At 36.9% G+C, this 24,004-nt stretch overlaps 1 protein-coding gene across 1 annotated transcript; it reads left to right on the top strand.

Annotated features, from left to right (window-relative positions):
- The first annotated feature begins 7,941 nt into the window (after positions 1 to 7,941).
- On the top strand, positions 7,942 to 23,412 carry LOC306860739 (uncharacterized protein). Its single transcript, XM_079402604.1, has 2 exons — positions 7,942 to 8,334; positions 19,943 to 23,412. Exons 1-2 carry the CDS (start codon positions 8,196 to 8,198, stop codon positions 21,037 to 21,039), a joined length of 1,236 nt encoding a protein of 411 aa, XP_079258730.1. The 5' UTR covers positions 7,942 to 8,195; the 3' UTR covers positions 21,040 to 23,412.
- Positions 23,413 to 24,004: the final 592 nt, after the last annotated feature.

Genomic DNA, 24,004 nt, shown 5'->3' on the forward strand with positions numbered 1-24,004 from the left:
GGGAAGAACAAGACACACCTGGAATCAAATTAAACGCAATCAACATGAGGGAGAAACTGGGTCACAGGGAGCAAAACACACACAGACAGGTCCATAATCCTGACAGCTCTCGCATTGGGAGTTCTGTGGAGAATCGGATATGTGTGTTTAAACGTAGGTCGGATGTACAGATATTGGATGTTTATCTGATTATTCCTTATTTGGAAGTTCCTTATCCTTATTTGGAAGTGGCTCAGATCGGATGCGAAAAAATCGGATCTCGCGCGGGTGTTTGTTTACATGTGTTTATATATTCTGATCTGTGTCAGATGTGAGCAAAAAAATCTGATTTTTTTGTGCCGCCAAAGACCTTGAGTCATGACCCGAACCGCACCCGCATTAATCTACAACATCAGATAGGCAAAATTATTTATTTTCTCATGTAAAACAAACAATTAAACCAACATTAGGCATTCTAAATTGGTGCTTTGAAGGAAAACAGACACGCAGAGCAACATGATAATTAACAGAAAAAAAGATGAGAACGCGCCTTCTGTAAACAATGCAAAACTTGGCCTAGCATCTTGTGATCACTCTGCCAAACTTTCTAACAAATATGCATAGGCTAAATCACATCATACACATGCTTCATAAATAAAGAAAAGAACATATTCAAATATGAGCCTTTATTGTTATTAGATTGCCGTATGAATTCCATTAGTCCCAGTTATGATTTATGCCCGGCTGGTCACGGTAAAGTGAGCAAGACACGACAGTTACAATATCATGATTATGATTAAATAAGAGTAAAAGATATATAACCAAATTATCTCAACACACCATTAGATATGACATTAAGCGCAACTTAATGTAGATTTATTTAGTAAAAAGGCTTGACTGCTTCCTTTGATTAAATGGTAAAATTATACAAATATACACCAATCTCAGCATGTGTTAATTTTGTTTCTCTAAACGTTTGCCTCACTATGGTTAAAAAGTCTTCTCTAAAAAGGTGTTTTGGCCTTCGATCTGGAAGTGAGCTGTTGCTAAACTTTAAAACGGAAATTAACATAAAAACTAAATAAAAAGTGTTCACAAAATAAAGACTAAACTAAAACTAACAAAAATATTAATGAAACTAATAAAAACTAAACTGAATTTTGTAGCAAATTTGAAAACGATAGGCTGTTGAAATAAAATGAATTTAAAAATTAAAAACTATAGCAACCTTGTTTGTCAAGTCACCTTTATTTATATAGCGCTTTTTACAATGTAAATTGTGTCAAAGCAACTGCACAATATCAATAAAGGAAAACAGTGTGTCAATAATGTAATAAAAATAATAATAATAAAACTACTAGGGGTGGCACGGTACATGTATTTGTACCGAACCGTCACAGTACGGACATCTCGGTTCGGTGCATGAGGCCTTACGACGAATACAGGCAATTCACCCCAAATCCAGAAGGGGCACCCGCAGTAATGCAACGCCATTCGATAACCGCCATCAGAAGAACAGCGAATGCCATGTAGCTCCATCTGTATCCCTTCTAGCCTTCGAGTTGCGCACTTGAAAACAAAGCCCACTAGACAATGACCATGTGCTGATTCTGAACGCGTCTCTCACATAGACTACAAAGGAGTATCTTAAAGGCTTGCGCACTCAACTGTTTGCGAAATGGGGCTTTGTGCTCGTGTATCCTACCTCTCTCATTTGTCACAAATCCAAATATTCCATAATATTTCCATATTTGCGATGTAACGTATCTAAATGCTAAACTATTATTTATTATGTAAATTATAGGCTTTGTACTTCAGTCACGTTCCAACGCTGACACAGAGGCTGGTGCACTGATGTTTGGGTCACTGTATTTTATTTTGATAAATTACCAACTGCGCTGTCAAGTTAGCAATGCTGTGTGTATGTGTGTGTGCGCGCGCGCTCCGGTACGATCACTTCAACTGTTTCCTTATACCAACAGAATCAACTTTAAACACTTATTGTCTTAAATAAAAGCAGACCTTTATACAGTGATTATTATTGTGTACACTCACAATGAAAACAAAACAGATTTTATATATATAACATGTAATAATATTTAGTATTTTCACATCTAGGTGGAAGAAAATTGTAATTTGCATTACTGTCATTTCAAATTAAATGAAAATAAACTGATCATAGTAGATTTATTTATTTATTTTTTTCTGTTTTTTTCGAACCGCGACCCCCGAACCGAGGTACGTACCGAACCATGACATCTGTATACCGTGCCACCCCAGTCACTACCCTTCTTCATTTTCTACGCTATTTCAGTCATGGTGGAGTGTTTCTTTGCTGAATCTTTAAAATAAATGCATTTTATAATTTATTATTCTAGGTATTCATTAAATATCTTGTTTTTGATTTCCACAAATCATTATGTTTATTTTTCCTTTCTTCACTTTATAAAAACACCGTTTTATATTTCTACATCAATTTTACACACATGGGTAAAAAATTACCTATACTGTCAGGATTATGGACGTGGGGCACGTTCAGGCTCACACCGGTGCCCAACGTTTTGCTCCGGTTTCCGGGTTGAACGACATGTTTCCTGGAAACAGTGTGCAACGGGGTTTGAGATATGTTTTCTCTTGTTTGGTGGTGTGTCAAAAATGTCAGCAGCAACGTGTATATAAACCACACGGTATTAAAGAGACAGATCACACTATAGGTCCAAGTGAAGTTATTTAATATGTGTCCACTGCAGCTCGGTATGCGCAAATATTGAAGATATTAGAAGACAAGTTTATCATAAGAGTTTTATATTAACATAGCATATCAAGATGATGATGATGAATTTGTAAGTAAATGTAATTAACATCTAAATAAATTCACAAGAGCAAGAATATTGTTTGCACGTTTATTTACATTTAAAGGCAAAATAACTGAAATAATAAGAGCACAAGTATAGATCTGGAACTTCTTTAAGTCTGTCTAAATATGTAGTAATTGCAATGTCTTCTGGTCAATATCCTTTCCTCAGGAAGGTGTGCTAGACACTGATTAATGTCACATAAAAATACTATACATATTTATATTTTGCTATTGTATTGTGGAGTGACACGTTCATAAACTGTTCCATGCTCCTCTGATTATATAATGGTAAATATTACAATATGATTGCACAACAACAGTGATCAGCAATAATGATAAGCCTAATACTCACAATAAAAATAATAAGGTCATATAGATCATAACACAGTCTCGGAGGTAAGAAGTGGATTATCCTTCACCTTAAATTTATTTTCATCCTGAAATGCGAGGGAAATGTTGGATCACAATAATTAGGAACCACAGTTTCCACAAATCCCTTCACTCGACTGGGATGTTCTCTTTTATTCTGGACGGCAAGGGCAGTGACTGTAACATCGAGCGTATTTTGCAGCATTAAAAATGTATTTATACCGATTTTATCAGGCTCAGAAAATTCTTCAAAAAGAACACAAAGAATGTTCTCAGCATCTTCTCAGCTGCCATAGTTGCAACACTTGTGTCATCAGAACAGAGTGTTCAACACATCACCGTTTCCGCTTAATAAACGTTTTGCACCGTTTTTTCTGGGCTGAACGCAGCCCTGTTTTGTCCGTTTCTGTTCCTGTTTTCCTTTATTTGGTCTTGTTGCTTTCCTCGTTTGGTTTTATTGATTATTCCTAATTATCCTGTGTATATTAGTTCCTGTCTGTTCATCCTCTGTCGGGTCTGCCGGTTATGTACTTGTGTCTTCCTCCTGTTCCCTGTGTTGGATTTACCCTTTGTGTTGGATCAAATTAAAGACGATTTCGATTATCCACGGCTCCGTGTTCTGCGTTCCTTCCGGCAACGTACTGTGACAGAAGACCTGACCTGACAGAAGAACAGTAACCTCTGTGTGTCTACCCTTCGTTTTGTTTCCCGTTTTCACCCAGTGTCTTTTATTTTTCCTGATGTGTACCCTCATGGATGCCCTCCTTCGCCTGGAATATGTCCTCCTCCTGCTGGAGCAGGGGGAGAGATCGCTCGAGGACCATACGAGACTGTTCCTCCTCTTAGCAAACATCACCAGCTACCCGGACGACGCGTTCAGCTCTTTCTATGACGCAAGCTTGAACATTGCGTTCAGAGCGCTGTCGTCCGAAGATGGTCCTCGAGCGGATTTTGCCGCCTTTTTTGAGTGGATTCTGGTGAGAAACAGATCGTCTTTCACCGTCTCTCCCGGAGGATGATCTCACCAGATCCACTCCAGACCCAGAGCCCTGCCCACCATTTCTCCGCCTCCGTCGCCAGAGCCCTTGGCTCCACCCTGCCCCCCCGGATCCTCTGCATCACCCTGGCTCGTTGGCTCTCTGTCTCCACCTCGGGCTCCTCCTCCACTTGCTCCGCCACCGTTGGTAGGCCCCCTGGAGTCAGCGGCCATTCCTCCTCCGTCGGCTCCACCGTGGGTCGAAATTATGGCTGTGGCCTGGGTTCCGCTTGGCTCCTCCTGTTCCAGGTCCCTCCTGTCTCCTCCCTCCTTCGTCACCTCCCTGGTCTCTGTCTGCCGGCCCCCTCCTGGGTGTCTGTCCTCCTCCTTAGCCTCCTCCCAAGTTCCCACCCGCCCCTCCCTCCGTTCTACGGTGCGAGGACGCATCTTCTGGGAGGGAGTAATATGTCAGGATTATGGACCTGTTTTGCTCGTTTCTGTTTTCCCTTATTTGGTCTAGTTCCTTTCCTCGTTTGGTTTGATTATTCCCTGCACCTGAGTTCCTTATTAACCTGTGTATATTAGTTCCTGTCTGTTCATTTTTCCTCTGTCGGGTCTACCAGTTATTTACATGTGTCTTCCTCCTGTTCCCTGTGTTGGAAGTACCCTCTGTGTTGGATCGAATTATAGACAATTTCTATTTTCCACGGCTCCAAGGTCCTTTCCGACAGCTTACTGTGACACATATAGAAACCTTTTGATTATTTGCTATTTTTTTGCAAGTAGGAACATTTACTGCAGAAAACTATTCACCTGCCCCACATTTCACAACTCAACATGGCTGCTTTTGTATAATTGATGCATTTAGTCTTATTTTATAATTTATTACCACAGAAAATATTTGATATACTGTGGAAGATAACTGGACATGATATTTTAATGTTAGGCTAAGGTTACCTTGACCTTGAAATGTCCAATACTATTAACTAGCTTGTTGTTGACATTATATATTAGCTAACTAATGTGAGCTAGGTCAACAAAATAATAGTCATAATAATATATTATATACAATTATATATCAGAATCAGAATCAGAATGAGCTTTATTGGCCAAGTATGTTTACACATACGAGGAATTTGTTGTAGTGACAGAAGCTCCACAGTGCAACAGAGAGACAGCAACAGGACAGGACACAGGTAATGAAACAAAATAACAAGAAATAGCCAATAACCAATGTACAAAGCAGCAAAAAAATAAAAAATAAAAAAATACACAATATATAATATAGGCGACTATGTATGTACAGGTCAAGTATGTGCAAATTAGAAATGAGAAAATAAAAATAAAATAAGTGAGTGTGGTGAATGGATAATGAATTAGTTGTGTGTTCTACGTTTATTTATTGAGTGTTCATGAGATGGATTGCCAGATGGAAGAAACTCTGGTCGTTCTGGTGCTCAGAGCTCTGTAGCGTCGACCAGACGGTAACAGTTCAAAGAGGGAGTGTGCTGGATGTGAGGGGTCCAGAGTGACCAGGCAGAAACACTCTGTCAGGCAGAAACCTTGTATCTCCATATTTGATTCCATATTTGATCATTTTTGTTATTTGTCATAAATCAGTGCTATTGGTCACCCTTTATGTCTGTCAGTGTTTCTGAAAAAGAAATGGTTTTGGACATACAAGTTTTCTGTCGGTCAGCGACAATATATATACATGGATATATATATCCAGTGTATACATGGATCAACTGCTTGTTGTACACTCTTTATCCAGAGTGTTAGTATGGCTGATCCCAGACATTTCAGATTAACGGCTGAAATGTTTGTAGAGATGCTGTGTGATGAGGAAGATCAGGCAATTCTTAGTCCTGATTCAGAGTCTGAAATATCCTATACTGATGACCTAGACCAGGGGTAGGCAACGTCGGTCCTGGAGTGCCGATGACCTGCAGAGTTTAGCTCCAACCCTGAAAAAACCTCACATGCCTGTAGCCCTAGTAATTCTGAAGACCTTCATTAGCTTGTTCAGGTGTGTTTGATTAAGATTGGAGCTAAACTCTACGTTGCCTACCCCGACCTTGACTATGTGCCACAGGTTCAATATGGAGTTGTGGGTGTAAATCAAGCTCTCCTAGATAAAGAAGACTCTGTGATGACTTTGAAGACTTGTCTGATGAGTCCTCTGAAGAGCTGACCACCCCTGGCCAACATGATGGCTATTCATCAAGGAGCTGGTCAAAGAGCTTGTCGTGCCACATATGAAGAGGTGCTTGGAGGGCAGGCCCCACCTTCAAAACCATATTACAGAGGCAATGGAAAGACGTGGGATAAAAAACAAAACACAGCCACCACCCGGCCACAGGTATACATCAGACAGAAGGGTCAATCGAAGAGGAAGCGGTCCAGGATCTGCCCAGCTGCCAAAGACAGACAAGTCATAAGCTGGTGTGCAAGGAGCACAAACCTGCAGTTGTCATTTGTGAGGCATGTAAGCACTGAGATGGCAGTTTGAGATAGCGCTGTACCTGTGTGATTTTATTTTGTAAGTTTTATTTTCATCTATTCGGTCACATTCACTACAGTTGCACTACAGACAGTTCAGTTTCAGTGTTATCAGTTATCAGTGCTATGCATAAGTTATGTGTGACAAAATGGCAAATAAACATTTAAAGTGTTGGTCTAAATAACTGCTAAAATAATTATTTTAACTATGTCTTTTATTCTTTTTTTTTCTTTTTTTCATGCTTGCATAGATGGGTCAAATTAACTAAATTAACTAAATATTATTTTGTGGTCATTGTAAAAAGATATTTTGAATATTCATGGATCATGGAATTTATAGATCAGGGAATATTAAATGCTGAAATAAACTGATTTCAAAAGGGAAATAAGACAGAAGAAAAAAAGAAATGCACAGCGAAGCATGAAATAACATAGGAAATGAATACGGGTCATTTTAGACCCATGTTGTGCATTAGAAGGGGTTTTCATAGTGTGTGCATCAAAGGGTTAAATAAACTAAACCATAAACTCAATATGTTATGTGACAGTTGTAGCTTTAAATTAAGTAACGTGCAAAACTGATTTTTTAAAGTAAAATCTGTTTATTTTAATGAGCCATATTTGCTGAGGGTAGGCATCTTTTTACAGTGAAGGAAAATATAGATATGCAAATTCTGTAAAGTAAAGCTGAAATTGAGTCAATAATTAAAAAGCGGATAAATAAAAATTTGCAAATTTATTGGGATAATGAACACAATTTGAGGCATCTACATTCAATACAATCAATGGTAGGCAGAGGAAGGAACACAAGAGGGAGAAGAAAGGAAGATTGTATTCAAGACTAAGGTTGAGACATATAGGACTTAATTCAACATCGCATATAATAGGAAAACGTCCAACAGGACTGTGTGATTAGTGCAAAGTCCTTTCTAGAGAAACAGTAGAACATGTATACTTATTCAGCAATAGAAACGGAGGAAAGAAGTAAACTAATCAATGAACTTCAGAAGACTGTGAGCAGCAATTAGCATTAAATGACATTTTCAATCCGGAGGTCAGACCTGTCTGTTAATACAATTTCTTAAAATAACTAAGTTAATTCATAGAATATATATTATTATTATTATTATTATTATTGCTCTGGGCTGTAGATGGAGGAGCTGAACACGCAACCACATCGAAAGCTCGAGTCTGGATTTAAGTCTCTGATCCAATCCCTCAGTAGATGGCGGTAATGCTCAATTTGTGATTGCGATCCGCCAGTAAAACCGAGGAAGAAGATTAGTTTTTTTTTTTTTACAGTCTATGGTTTCACCGTGATCTGTTGTTTTGTATTGATACCGTTTTAACACAAACTGTTAGAAATGTTGTTTCTGTAAATAGAAAAATACAGTTTTTGAATCAGGTCAGTAAATACCGGTAATATTCTCATCCTCACAGTCGTGACTAAGATTTCAAGCAAGCAGGAATATCTGGAGGATATCATCTGAACTGAGATCTGCTGCTGTGAAGATGGTGTTTGTTAAAGAAGAGAGTGAGGAGAACACGAGTGAACCAGAACCCTGGAGAACAAAACACGAGGAACCAGAACCCTGGAGAACAAAACACGAGGAACCAGAACCCTGGAGAATAAAACACGAGGAACAAGGAGGTTGGCGTTTATTCTTGATATTTAAACCAGATGCAGAGAGAACAGCGCTCATCATTACAGATAACAATTTTATGTTATAAGATCGTTCCCCTTAAGTTATAAAAACGTTATTTCTGAAAGTTAATGGCACGTTCAAAACGTCGTTTTTTAGACGTTGTATTAACGTTCTTATTTGGTTATAAGAACGTTATATAAAACGTTCCAAATTCTCATTATAATAAGGTTCTAAGAACCAGTTCCAGTCACTCACATTACGTTCTAGGTTATGTTTTGCAAAACATTATTAGAATGTTGCATTCTTAATGTTTTTTTTAAGATTATGACACGTTATGTTAGATTGTGTAACATTTATTTACAGATGTTTGCTAAGTGTTCAATAACAGTGTTATCAAACTTTCAAGATTTACAAAATACAATCTAGAAATAGTCAAATGAAAAGCTAATAACAATGAAATAAAAGTGGTCAATAAAGTACATGGAAGTAAGGGGACATTATACTGTTAGTAAAGTAAAGTCTTATTATGAAGATATTACTTTTCCAGTTCTTTTAAATGAGATATTTTTTAAATTGAGTCTAGACAGAAACACCGAAATGAACAACAATAGCTCAAAACGTACTTCAAAATTCATTAAAAGAATGCAGTAAATGAACAGAGTGCAAGTCTAAAAGATACTTTTTTTTTTCTTTTCTTTTTTTTAAAGACGAGAGAGTGCTAGAGTTAGAGGGTCAAAGATGGAAGAGATGTGTTTTTAGCCGATTCTTGAAGAAATTAATCTGCTCGGATTGAGGGAACATTTAATTTAATTAATTTAATTAACATTAAATAAAAGTCTGTGAAAGTGATTTTGTGCCTCTTTTGGGATGCACAATAAAGCGACGTTCACTTGCAGAATGCAAGCTTCTAGAGGGGACATAAGTCTGAAGTAATGCATTTAGGTAAAGGGGTACAGAGCCAGTGGTGGTTTTGTAGTCAAACGTTAATGCCTTGAATTGAATGCGAGTAGCCAGTGCAATATCGTGTTCATAATCGCAGATGAATCACATTCGATTATCAACACGATACTGCGTAGCTCATCAGAGAACTATGGCTCTGTGTAGTAAATGCCGCTTCATCTGCAAGCATGTGAAGGAGATTAAGTACTAATCACAGAACCAGCTTTACTGACTAGATGCGCATGATCATCGCATTCGATTATTTGCACAGCCCTACACATTGTAAGATTTTAAACAAAGTTTTATTCTCTGTGGGGGGGGCATTGGAATGTGTCATTCTTTGTGTAACACAAATTATATTGCTATGCAAAATATGACTCATTTTGTCAAGACAGATTTTTAATAACGTTTTTAAAACGTTCCACTAACAATGCAAGAATAATGTTTTTATGCTAACGTTTTTAGAACGTTTATGAACAAGTACATAAACATAGACAAACATAAAAAGAGAGAATTGCAATAAAATAATTAAAAATTAAAGTCTTCTTGCACTTGTGAGATGGTTCTCAGGTGTGAGTGTGTGATTTGAGACAGCTGTGTGTACTTGTGCAATGAATGCTGGGAAATGCTGTCCCGGGTAATATATGACAGTCTGTGGTGTGAGAGCCAATGTGATGGAGAGGCGACCTCTTGTGGCAGTTGGACAAAAGACCACGAACCAGATTCGTAACAACATGTAAGGAATAATTGACGACGGGCTGTTGAATTATTAGAAAAATAATGCACACCCGAGGTTCACGTCGTATCCGTTACACCTCGGGTGTGCGGTATTTTTCTAATAATTCAACGGACCGCAGTCAATTATTCCGCTTATACTATGGTTGCCACACCTCAAGACATCGATCAGATGAGATATTTCAAGGCGTTCATCCGGTTTGTCTACTTAAATCTCTATAGTGAGTAGGATTATTGCTTCCGTATCTCATCCAACGCCTCCCTTGCTAATTCCAAAATGTAATTTTAAACCGTAACGGAGGCTTGAGCCATTGATAGTTATTAACTGCATTAACTGCATTAGTCTACTAAGTTATGAGAGAGAGAGAGAGAGAGAGAGATTACCTCTGTGAGTCTGTGCGTCTCTCAAAAGTGTTCGGCAGCAATGTCTCTAACGTTATAGTGAAACTTAAAGTTAACTTTCTTCACAAACAGCGCCGTTGTTGTTCCCTCGCTTGTGAGAAGTCATGTACTTTTTAAGTTGTTAAACTACATTACTAATAAAATCGTCAGAGTAGTGCTAACAACATTAGCACGTCTGTTAACGTGTGCAAAACTGCACAACATTGTTTGGTCAGTGTCACAGTTTTGGTTCTTTTGCTGTTTTAGGTTGTAAGGACCTTTGAAACGCAAATCATTTGGCGAAGTGATATGGACATGTAATGTGGTGCCTGGAACTACGTTCACCGTGCGTTTCCCTGAAAATAATTTCACACCTCAGAACATTCGTCAGCCAATCAGATTCAAACATTCAACTGCCCCGTAGTATAAAGTACTATAAATATAGTGCTCTGTAATTGGCGATATCACATCTTTTGTAGCAGAAGTAAACTGCTGCAGAAAAGCTAGGTGCCATGCAAAATGTAATGTGTAACTGCAACACTCATTTCAAATGTAGAGGAGTAAAGAGTACAGATAGTCATTCAAAAATGTTGTGAAGTAGAGAGTAAAAGTTGCTAATATCTTTGATACTCAGTAAAACTACAAAGTATCTGAAAAGATACTCAAGTACAGTAATTAGTTATATTTACTCCAATACTTTACACCTCTGCAATTATAATGCATTATAATTCCGCTTATATATTGTTGTTATTAATATATGGTTATATTACTGTTTGTACCTCCAAATAAACATATAAACCCACACATACGCCTACACATCCTGGCCAAAAATAAAGTCACTCTTTGGTTTTTAAGCAAATATTAAAGGTGCAGTCCTTAACTTTTTTTGTGTTCATAATTAATATAATAAGCGAGTGCTACATCATGAGTACATTTTCCAAACCGTGTTTTTGGCTTATCCTGAATCACTATAGTACACTTATAATTAGGGATGCACGATATTAGATTTTTGCCGATATGCCGATATTTTTCAACTCATTTTGGCCAATGCCGAGAGATTTCCTTTTGTTTGGAAACAAAACCAAGTCTCTTCTGTGCAGAAATAAGAAATATTTTTAATTTTGGTTAGTATTTAACAATAACTTATTTATTAGAATTAAATAAAAAGTTTTTTTTTTTTTACAGTACATTGAAGCTTTGAAAATAACTTATATCAGGGTCATATCATTTTTCATATCAGGCCGATGCCAATTGTTTTAGTATGGTTTCTGTTTTGATAATCAAATCTGATGTGAGACCAGTGAGGCGCTAATTCGGCGAGAGAAGGTGCCAATAAAAGGTCCGTACACCATACTAATCAAGCAATTACAACTGTTTATTGTTGGTACACACAGCTGATATCAATAATACTGATACTGATTATAAGAAAATCCATAAAATAATAATCAAATCATAACACATTCAAGAAAGATAATCATAAAACCAGTGCATAATATATGAATGATCATGAGTAAATGGATAAAAGATAATATTCGTGAATGAATAATACACTAACTTGAGCATACACTAAACCTAAAACCCCAAGCAAAGTATTACAACCAATATACAACCTCAGAACTGTGCCATCATCTTCACTCTTCAAAAGACTGGGGAGCCCGTTTCAGTCACAGTAGAAGACCAACACCTGTCCGAGAAATGCCGGGCGATGCACGCTTATCCCACGGCTGAGCTTCCACTGAAACTGAAAGAAACCCCATGTTTTATACCTAAAAATTAGGTGCGGGTTAAGAACAACCCTCCAAGTGAGAGAGAAAGCAAGTTGGCCAGACTCGACCCCCCTCCCAGTTGGGTGCACTTTGTGTCAATTTACAAAAGATGAACCATTACTCAGCAATATTTCTGAGGTTTCGCAATAAGTGTCAGAATTGTTGGAAAACACATGGAAAATGAGAGAAAATTAAAAATGTCACAGAAAATCTTTTTTAACGTATTATTTTTTTTTTTACGTAAGTTTTTCCGTAAAAATTATTATTAAAAAAAGGTATTGTTTTCCTTTAGCCAAGCCCCAAACAAATAGCCTGATGCTAGTAGTAGAAACTGTTCGAACTGCATAAATCGTAAAACTGCTCCAAACACGCGATTAGCAATCAGCTCTTTTGTTTTATTTCAGCCGATCTCTGTTCCGGACTTGCACACAATCTCTATAACAAGCATTTTCCAAAATGTAATTTATGTGGAAACATTACGAAGTCTGTAAACGGGACATTAATAAAGGCCAGAGATGCTGAAGACGAACGCAAAGAGGAGAAAATACTGGCAGAGCTAGCTCACTGTTAACGAAGCGTGAAAAATTGAATTGGGATGTTTATATGAATGAATCTCTGAGGGGAACTCAGAAAAGCTTAGATAGTATTTTAATTTCATCTTGCCACTGTATTATCCATACTAAAGTAGTATTTCTAGGCGCAGTGCTGCTTTGTTCACCGCGGTAACTACGGAAACACTGTATCGCTGCTGTTCCATAAGCACCACCTGCTGTCAGAGAACAAATTTGCTTTCTCAATCAACCAGTATGCTTTCGTTTTTTTTTTTTTCTTGCAGATATTTTTTATGTAGCATAATTTCACATAAAATAAAGTTAGACCATTCTGTTTTTGCTTCAGATTTTGAAATTAGATCAGAAACTGCTCATGTAGAATCCTTCTTTGGCTCGTAGGCCTGGACGAAATGGCCAAAATTTATATCACGATATAATTCTTAATTTCGGTCGATACAATTTAATTCCGATAACTCAGAATTACTGCCAAGAATGCCCATACGAGATGTCTATGCAAATTTCTGAAAAAATAATATGCCAAGTCTATGAAACCTCCTTCTATAAAACTATATAATATTTTATAGTACATTTTTGATATTTTATAATAAAAAAGAGTGGGCAACAACAAAAACATGCTGCTGGACATGGGGTTATTGAAAATATCAAATTCATTATCTGCCAGCAGGAGGTGCTTTTGGAGCTGCAGAAACATCTGTTTTCCCAGTAACAGCTGTACACAAAGCAGCTCCGCTCCTACATGCTACTTTATCAGATAAGATGAAAATGCCATCAAAACTTTTCTGAAGACAGTCGGTTCCCTTCAAATAAAAAATCATTTTAAAACACCCGCGCCATGTTTTGATTTTGAACCGTGCAGTGCTCATGTTTATTCAAAGCTACAAATTAATCAATGTGTAGGAAACACTGGTAATGTATATTGAAATTTCAGAAATCATATCACTGTTATTGAAAAAAAATAATATCGCAAAATATATTGATATTGAATTATTTTCCAGCCCTGTTGGATCGTGATTAAAATGCAGTGGTTACCTCTAATTTTAAATGGCTACAGAAAGTTTGCCCTGTAATGGAGCAAAAACATCTTGTTCATGTAGTCATATTTTCAATCTATCTTATCTCTTGCTTTAAAAAAAAAAAAAAAAACATCAAATTGGACTTTGCTTGTAAAAAACTGGAATCGGCAATGAAAAATCAAGATTGGTGCATCACTACTGACTTTTTACAGTTTGAACATTGTGTTTCCAAACCTTCTATCCAATGTTCAACTTTAAGAGAATATTTCAGTAATTCAGTAACATGTTAACTATGATTTTGAAAATGGTCAAAAGTAGGCTATTAGTACTTCTCTACCACACTGATACTGAAATTTAAAAAATGTATCAATACCGGCCTTTCTGCAGTAGCCTACTGGTAGTACCGAGTACAGACTCAGTTCGATACTCGCTGATAAGTGGCTGCTTTCAAACGCTTTCGTGAATATTTATATCACTTTCTATCTACAGTGAATAGCAATGGCCAATCAGAGGTGTTAAAGTTAGTCAAAAGAATCCACTAATTTTTCACTTGACCCTTTTAAAGCAACAATTAATGGAAAATACTTGAAAGATACATGCTAATGTTTAACCCTTTAGGCGCCAGGTTTTGTTTTGGAAAAAATGCTGGATTTTGACATCAAGATTTCAAAAGCTTGTGGCTTGAAAGGGCTTAAAGATAGAGATCTACTGTAAATTAGAAAAATGTTGGGCATGACCGAAGGTTTATGTGGGGTGTAAATATACTCCTCTAATTTGCATATTATGACGCCCTCTTGAATTTCATAATATTCACGAAATAGTAGATATTGAATTGATGTTTGACTTTTTTTTTTTTTTTTTACTTTTTTTTTACTTTTTTTTTTACTTTTTTTTTATCCTCATTCCAAATGATCAGAAAAGAGGAAACAAACAATAAAACAGCTGAAAGTACTAAATTATTACTATACTATATAGTAGTAAAACGCATGCGAACAGTAACCTACTTTTTGATCAGTTCATCAGTAATATTCAGGAAATAATAGATATTGAATGGATGTTTGAACTTATTTCCAAGTTTTTTTTTTTTGTCTCTATCCTCATTCCAAATGACCAGGAAAATAGGAAATCAACAGTAAAGCAGGAGAAAATAGTAAATTATTACTATATTACTGTGCCGTAGTAAAATGCATGTGCCTATTTTTTGATCAGTTGACCAGCTATCTGTCCAATCAGGTATCTAGGTGACACTGTTTATAGTTCTTGAGAGTATGGTACCTCTCAATGCATGGCACAGCGCACAGATCTACCCCACACTGACTGCTGTACTTTGTCTGCCTGCGGCCCTTTGAGCACGCGCGATCAGAACAAACGGCGCAATCTGGCCGATTATCAGAGAACAACAGCTCTCCTATGGACACTAAGACCACGTCCACAAAATGTGCGGCTCTCCAGGAGGCTGAAAAGAGCGATGAAGCTGGATTAGCGTTGCAAGTTAGAACTGATTTAAGTCCTGAAACCAGTAAAGTTGTGGAATCTCTGACGGCTAACATTGCAAGGATGATTGACTCTAAAATAGAGCTGATTCTCAAGAAAATTCAGGATGTTTCAAAAGAAGTGCAGTGTACTAATAACCGAGTGGAAGAAGCAGAGCAAAGAATCTTAGTTCTCGAGAATGCGGCTACTGGGGAGTCGAGTTGTGCAGATTGAAAAGACGATCGCTTCTCTAGCTGAGCGACTGGATGATCAGGAAAGGATCATCGGCCTTCTGGAAAAGACAGTTTATAGACCGTATATAAAGACCTTGTTTTTAATACAATGGATTAAGATAATGTCTGATAGTCCAGTTGCAGCAGTTATTACACATGGCAACCCTGCACTAGGCAGGGTCTGTACGCGGATGACATCCTTTTGTTTGTTATTCAACCAGAGGAGTCTATTCCTGTGATTATGGAAATTATTGAACAGTTTAGCAAGATTTCAGGATATAAAATTAACTGTTACAGCAAATGTATAGGTCTAATTCTGACCCTCTTTTGCGACGGATACATGAGGATTTTTGAGGATTTTCGATTTTTGTACTTATTTCAGATGACCCCAATTCTCCTAAGTTGCACTATAATTAAACCTGTTAATGGCTGGTTCAGCTCTTTTATCTGGAACCAGAGGAAACCAAGACTGAAATTTACTAAGATGCAACTTCCTAGAAATAAAGGAGATCTTGCAGTTCCGGATGTTAGGATTCCCAGTTTTGGTATATTTTTGAATGGGTGAAAAATGATCCAGATTCAGCTTGGTTAGGCATAGAATAATTTAACCTCCCATTCTTGTTGGATGTTAAAAAGATTGCTGATCTAGGGCATAATAGTATTATTACGAACCTCCCTGTTGGTCTAGGGGTAAATGAGGTCGTAACAAAATGTAAAAAAATAAATAAATAAAAAGGTCTGACGGTGACATCAATCCCCTGATCCAGAAAATCACAAAACACAAAATTAAACAAATAACTTATTTTATTGATAACAAAAGGAAGCAAATCTTCAGGAGAGGGCCAGGCCAACATAACAAACAACAATTCTCTAACTATCAACGAAAGCTCTAAATAACCTTAACTAAAAGAAAAATAAATAAATGACAGAGTCTTACCTTACTCCCTGTCTACCATAAACATAAACAAAATCTCAAGTTCAAAGAAAAGGGCACCCTCTCCCTAGCGCTTCCAAAGAGGAAACAAAGGCAAACAAAAGTATTTACACAAAAACTAAAAGTAACACAAAAGAATCATAAACACACCCGCCATAGCGTTCACGTGCTCTCTCATAGTTTGCGACTGAAAGTTTCATTTACAAAGTTAAGAGATAATAAAGACCGCACTCGGTCACACTAAAACACACAAAAGAGAACCGGTCTGGATCAGGACAAAGAGTGAGTGCGTAGCCGTCAGCAATCCAGCATTGTTTCTTTGCGGTCTTATACATCTTGGATTCCTGTAGCGTTCACTCAGTACTGATGAATAATGAGCATCAGCTGGTATCCAATTACATTTACATTTATGCATTTAGCAGACGCTTTTATCCAAAGCGACTTACATTGCATGCAAGTTACAGTTTTTTTTTTTTTTTTTTTTTTTTTTACATTTTATCAGCTCTTGCTTTCCCTGGGAATCGAACCCATGACCTTGGCGTTGCTAGCGCCATGCTCTACTATTTGAGCTACAAGAAAGCTGCAGCTGAAATTAGCGATCTGCAATGGAGAGAGACAGACAGAGCGAGAGCAAAAGAAGAAAACATGCAATGCATAACATGCCCAACAGGTGACACCACTCTCCCAAGAGCACACAATTTACAAATACCTCCACAGGACGTAACAATTAACACATTACAAGTGTGGAAATTAATCAGGAATTGGGAGGGGAAAGCCAAAACTTTGTCACCTATTACTCCAATTCAAGGAAATTTAGATTTTCAGTCTGGAATAATGGACAATGGTTTCACATTCTGGAAAGACGTTGGTATAACCACTATAAAAGATCTATTTGAAAAAGAGGTTATCATTTGAACAGTTGAGAGCTAAATAAAAAAAATAACTCTTTCAGGTATTTACAAATAAGGAGTTTTCTGCAGAAACATAGTGGTTCTTGGACCACTTCTCTTCTCTGTCTACATGGCATCACTAGGTTCTGTCATTCAGAAACATGGCTTTTCATATCACTGCTATGCTGATGACACTCAACTCTACCTCTCATTGCATCCTGATGATCCGACGATAGCTGCTCGCATCTCAGCTTGAAGGACCATCACCTTCAACTAGGGATGTGCGATATGACGATTTTTGATCATGGACGATAAAAATGTCTCCACGATCTGCTTTTGAAGAAATATCATAGTATCGTGGTACAGCACACATTCTATCAGTTGCAGCTCTTGTTCCTCCGTATCAATATACTGTACAACGCTACATGCGTTCACATCAGTGTTGACTCAGCTGTGCAGAGACACTGCACTTATTCGCAGCCACAAAAGTACATTATTCACATCTGCTTTAAAGCCTTGCCGGTTAAATGTTTTATTCTCGTGCGGGTCTGACATGTGCCTTCTCTGAGCCTAACTTACACCCGAAGAGCACACGCTAAAGCCTGTCAAACAGCGCCTGATTACTGAACTAAGTTATCTCTTGTACTAATACTGTCAGAACACACAAGGTTTATGTATAGACTCAGTTGGTTATGTATAAAATGAAAGTAAACAGCTGAGAGAAAACGGATGCGTGCCTGTATATTAGATGCGTTCAGGTCTTAAAGGGGCAGTACTGAACATACTGCCGCTTGTCATTAAAGGGATAGTTCACCCTAAAATGTAATTTCTGTCATTATTTATTAACTCGCATGTTGTCCCAAACCTGTATTAATTTCTTTCTTGTGCTGAACACAAAAGAAGATATTTTGAAGAATGTGGGTAACCAAACCAAAAAAAATACTAAGTCAACTGGGGACCAGCAACTGTTTGGTTTTCTACATTCCTCAAAATACTATTTGTTTATTTAGGTTTAAAGCAACTGTTGTGTGAGTAAATGATGGCATAAAATAAAACACTTTTTATTTTGTGGTTAATTATTCGTTTAATGATAATAAAACACCAAAACACAGAGAAAAATCACTCACTACTCTTGACTGAAAAACGTTAATACAACTGCTTTAATAGGAATCAATCTATAGTGTTTTATTTTTATATTTGTTGATTCAATTTCATTGAATGCTCTGCTAAATACACCTATTGTACCTGAAAATAAAACACCGTTTTATTTGTATATTATGTGTATTTGTAATGTGTATCTTTGTTCTCATTTTTTAATAACACAGATAAAATAATGACAAAGATTTTTATCTTCACCCACTTTGGCCTAAATATCAGCCATTCTTTTTTTAATATTTTTGTTACCTTGAAAGGCTTTGTCTTTATAATAGGGAAATTAGTTTGGCTGTACTGCTCAGACAACTTGCAAAATAGTAAAACCAAAAACACAAAGAATTGTGATAAATCGTGAACCGTGATGTTTCTAAAAAATATTGTGATATATTTTTGCCATATGGCCCACCACCTTCAACTCAACCTGGTCAAGACAGAACTTCTCGTGGTTCCATCAAAGCCATCATTTCATCACAATTTCTACATCCAATTAGGCACAGTGAACATGCTTTATTGTGCCATCCCAAAGAGGCACAAAATCACTTTCACTGACTTCCAAATTGAATGCTCCCTCCTGGTGGAATGAACTGCCCAACTCTGTCTGAGTCCTTAGCCATTTTCAAGGATCAGCTAAAAACACATCTCTTCCATCTTTATTTGACCCTCTAACTCTAGCACTCCCTATTCTAATTCTCTTAAAAACAAACAAACACAAAAACACTAGCTTTTCTAATCTTTTTGTATTCTATCTGTTTTCATTTATTATACAATTAGCAAAAGCAAAAAAGGCCTCTAACACGAGCTTGCTATATTCATTTTCTATTCTATCTGTTTATCTATTTAACTTTTGTATATATATTTGTATATGAATTTATTCAGTTTTCAGAAGTGCTGCAGATGCGTGATGTGAAGATGTGTGAATCCTGATTTTCTGTTGTTTATGCTGCTATTTGCAAAGTGTAACTACATGCAATTAAATGTAAAACTAAATCCCTGGAAAACACATTTTTATATTTTGTAATGGCAATTGTCCATTCTGATTTAATTGTAATTTAACATAATCTTGCAGGTTAAATTAATAATCTGTTAAATGGCATGAATTATTTTCCAGGGAAAAATAAAAAAGTAAAAAAAATAAGTGAACATCCCTCCCTTCACTATACTACCATTTTTTGCTGGTTTCAAAACACGCACCACACACTATTACCTGCTATTGATTTTCACTTAAATGTAATGCTTTACCATTTGGTGACATTCTCAGAAAACCTCTAATGGCAGCGCATTGCCATTACGACTTGCTTATGATGACTTGGCAAGTGAGCGCGGGCATTTATTTCATGTTGGATGCATCAACGTCACATTTGCATAGGCTATACAATTTCAATTTCATTACTGGTTAACTGCCAAATTAAAATATTTAACAGAACGATAAAATAATGTTATTATTGACTTGTAAACGCATCCTAATTTCATATTTCTCAATTGTCCCAAATTGATTCTCATCATTTTAATGTTTTCATTTCAGGCCTGATGAAAGTGAAAGAGGAAAGACAAGATCTGAATGAAGTGGAGGAGAAGCATCAGGATCAGAAAGATGCTGAAGAACAATCATTTAATTGCTCCAAAACTGAAAAGAGTTGCTCACAAAGCAACATTCAGATAACAGAAGTCAAAAGGCCTTTCACTTGCTCTGAATGTGGAAACACTTTCAAACATAAAAGAAGCCTTACGTACCACACATTACTTCATGCTGGAATAAAGCCTTTCAGCTGCTCTCAGTGTGGAAAGAGTTTTACACAGAAAAAACAACTCAATGATCATGTGCTTGTTCACTCTTCAGAAAAGCCTTTCAGCTGCTCTCAGTGTGGAAACACTTTCACACGTAAAGCAAACCTTAAAAATCACATGGTAATTCATAGTGGGAAAAAGCCTTTCAGCTGCTCTCAGTGTGGAAACACTTTCACATGTAAAGGAAGCCTGAAGAAGCACATGCTAATTCATGCTGGAATAAAGCCTTTCGTCTGCTCTCAGTGTGGAAAGAGTTTTATACAGAAAGGACACCTTAAGATTCATTTGGTAACGCACTCTTCAGAAAAGCCTTTCAACTGCTCTCAGTGTGGAAAGAGTTTTACACAGAGAAATCAACTCAATGATCATGTGCTTATTCACTCTTCCAAAAATCTATTCACCTGCTCTCAGTGTGGAAGAAGTTTCTCACTGGAAAAAAAACTTAATGAACATGTGCGTATTCACTCTTCAGAAAAGCCTTTCACCTGCCCCCAGTGTGGAAACACTTTCACACGTAAAGCAAGCCTTAACAATCACATGATAATTCATAGTGGGAAAAAGCCTTTCCGCTGCTCTCAGTGTGGAAACACTTTCAAACGTAAAGGATGCCTTAAGAATCACATGTTGATTCACAATGGAATAAAGCCTTTTACCTGCTCTCAGTGTGGAAAGAGTTTTATTCAGAAAGGGCACCTTAAGGTTCATATGATAACTCACTCTTCAGAAAAGCCTTTCAGTTGCCGTCAGTGTGGAAACACTTTCAAACGTAGAGAATGCCTTAAGAGTCACATGTTAATTCATACTGGGAAAAAGCCTTTTACATGCTCTGTGTGAAAAGTATTTCACATTTAAGCAATGATTTAATAGTCACAAGAGAATCCACACTAAAGCGAAGTCATCTGTGTGAGAAGAGCTTTAAATGGAAAGCTGGACTCAGAACTCATCCTCATTGCTCTCACTCGGCCGCAAGGAAATTGAATCGATCTGGATGGAGATTTCCAAGGGTTGACTCTTTAAAAAGGCACAAGAAAGAAAGTGAAGCAACATTTACATCCATATTTAAAAGGGAATTTTCTCTCAGAATCTTGACTTTAACAGACAGTAAGCTGATTCTGACTTATTTTTAGACCTCAGTTGCAAGGTGGAGAAAGTGGAAAAATACCAAGTCTGTTTCTGTCCTTATTATTATTATTTAGTTTTGCCATTTTTTTTCCTTTCATAATTGTGTTTTTCATGAGATGTTGTCCACTTTTAGCCATTTAAGGCATTAATTTGTTTTGGGGGTATTTACATGATACCATTTTCAATTAAATACTGAAAATGTTTTATGCATTTTGATATTCATTTGCAGTTCACTTTGTTTTTCTCAGTCACTTTGGCTCATTTCTAGAATTATAATCTTTATTATTCAGCTCTGAACAGTTTTGTTGTTCACACCAAATTTGAATTTCTTACTAGTTTAAGCAAACTGTATCACTATATACAGTGCCCTCCAAAAGCATTGGAACAGTAAGGCTTATTCCTTTATTTTTGCTGTAGACTGAAAACATTTGGGTTTGACATCAAAAGATGAATATGAGATGAGAGATTAACATTTCAGCATTTATTTACAGGTATTTTCATCTGGATCTGATACACAACTTAGAAGATACCACCTTTTGTTTGAACCCACCCATTTTTCATGTTACCAGAAGTATTGGAACATGTGACTGACAGGTGTGTTTTGTTGCCCTGGTGTGTCCTATTAATTGATTATTCAAACAATAAATAGCACTGAATGTCTGCGCTCAGTTTCAGATCCGTGCAGACTGCATTTATAGTTAGTTAGACGTGTAACTAACATGAAAACCAGAGAGGTGTCTATGGGTGAAAAACGAGCAATTGTGAAGCTGAGAGAAGATGAAAAATCAATCAAAGCATTGCACAAACACTGGCAACAGCAAGTACAACCATCTCCTGAGGAAGAAAGAAACCTCTGGTGTACTAACGCACCTCAAACGGGTAGATCAAGGAAAACATCTGCAGTTGATGACAGAAACATTGTGACAGCTGTAAAGAAAGACCCTAAAACAACTGTTAGTGACATCAGCAACAACCTCCAGAGGAGGAGTGAAGGTATCACAATCTACTGTTCGCAGAAGACTTCATGATCACAAGCACAGAGGCTACACCAGAAGATGCAAACCACTCATTAGCAAGAAGAATAGGAGACGAGCCTCAAAAATTCTGGGGACAAGGTTTTATGGACTGATTTTATGAACCAAAGTGATGGAAAGGTTAAAGTTTGGAGAAAGAAAGGATCTGCTCATGATCCCAAACATACAAGCTCATCTGAAACACAGTGAACACAGGTGTACATTATAGTACACATTACACAAGTAATATAATGGCTTGGGCTTTCATCGCTTCTTCTGGGACAGGCTCACTAATCTTCATTAATGATGTAACACATGATGGCAGCAGCAAAATTAACTCAGAAGTCTACAGAAATATTTTGTCTGACAATTTACAGAAAGATGCAACCAAACAGATTGATTGGGAGATCCTTCATCATGCAGCAAGATAATGACCCAAAACATAGTGCCATAACAACAAAGGAGTTCATCAGGGGCAAGAAGTGGAAGGTTTTAGACTGGCCAAGTCCATCTCCACACTTAAACCCTGTAGAGTATGCTTTTTACCTACTAAAGAAGAGGCTGAAGGGAGTAACCCCCCAAAACTGAAAGAGGCTGCGGTGAAAGCCTGGATAAGCATCACAAAAGAAGAATGCAAAAGTTTGGTGATGTCAATGGGTCACAGGCTTGATGCAGTTATTGAAAGCAAAGGATTTGCAACTAAATATTAAGTCTTTTTCACTTTAATCTATGATAATTCTATCTGTTCCACTACTTTTGGTAACATGAAAAATGTGTGGGTTCAAACAAAAGGTGCCATCTTCTAAGTTGTGTATCAGATCCAGATGAAAATACCTGTAAATAAAATCTGAAATGCTAATCTCTCATCTCATATTCATGTTATGATCTCAAACCCAAATGTTTTCAGTCTACAGCAAAAATAAAATAATTGGCCTTACTGTTGCAATACTTTTGGAGGGCACTGTATATATGTCTTTACTTGAAAAAAAAATAAGTTTAAAAATTGATATGCAAATATGAATTTTCTTTTTGCATGTAATGCATTTCTACACAATTAAATGTACTGTATATATACAAATGTGCATATTCTTTCTCCGTGTACTATAGGATTGACGTCTCCCAGCAAACTTTACCTTTGTGACGACACACTTGGTTGCTACTCGTTTGGGTGTGTGTGTGTTGCATCTGTGTTCTCTGCAGGTGTCCAGCTGATTGCTGCAGGATTGGGAACACCTGCACGCAGGTGGTTCTTTCTCTATAAAAACATCTCTTTATAATAATGTTATTACTGACTTGTAAACTGTTTCATGTACATGTACAAAATTCAGCTTGCTTTTTTTAAACGGAACTTTTATTAAAACAAAATAGCGGGTGATTCATTTTAATTTTTCTTTATTGAACCAGGTTAAAAAAAAACAAAAAAAAAACTCATTGAGATTAAAATCTCTTTTGCAAGAGTGACCTGGCCAAGAAAGCAGCAACAAATAACATAGCATATATAAGTTTACATCATAACAACAAAACACAAATCAAAGATCACAATTCATCAAAGGATAAAACACACAAGTTGTTAAAAGTAGCTTAAATTTGTGTAATGATTGAAGCACGGTTAGCTTTAGAATGCTTTGAAGATTATTCCAAGACACACTAGCATTATATCCAAA

The sequence above is a fragment of the Barbus barbus genome (assembly GCF_936440315.1).
Source record: "Barbus barbus genome assembly, chromosome: 41".
Lineage (NCBI taxonomy): Eukaryota > Metazoa > Chordata > Actinopteri > Cypriniformes > Cyprinidae > Barbus > Barbus barbus.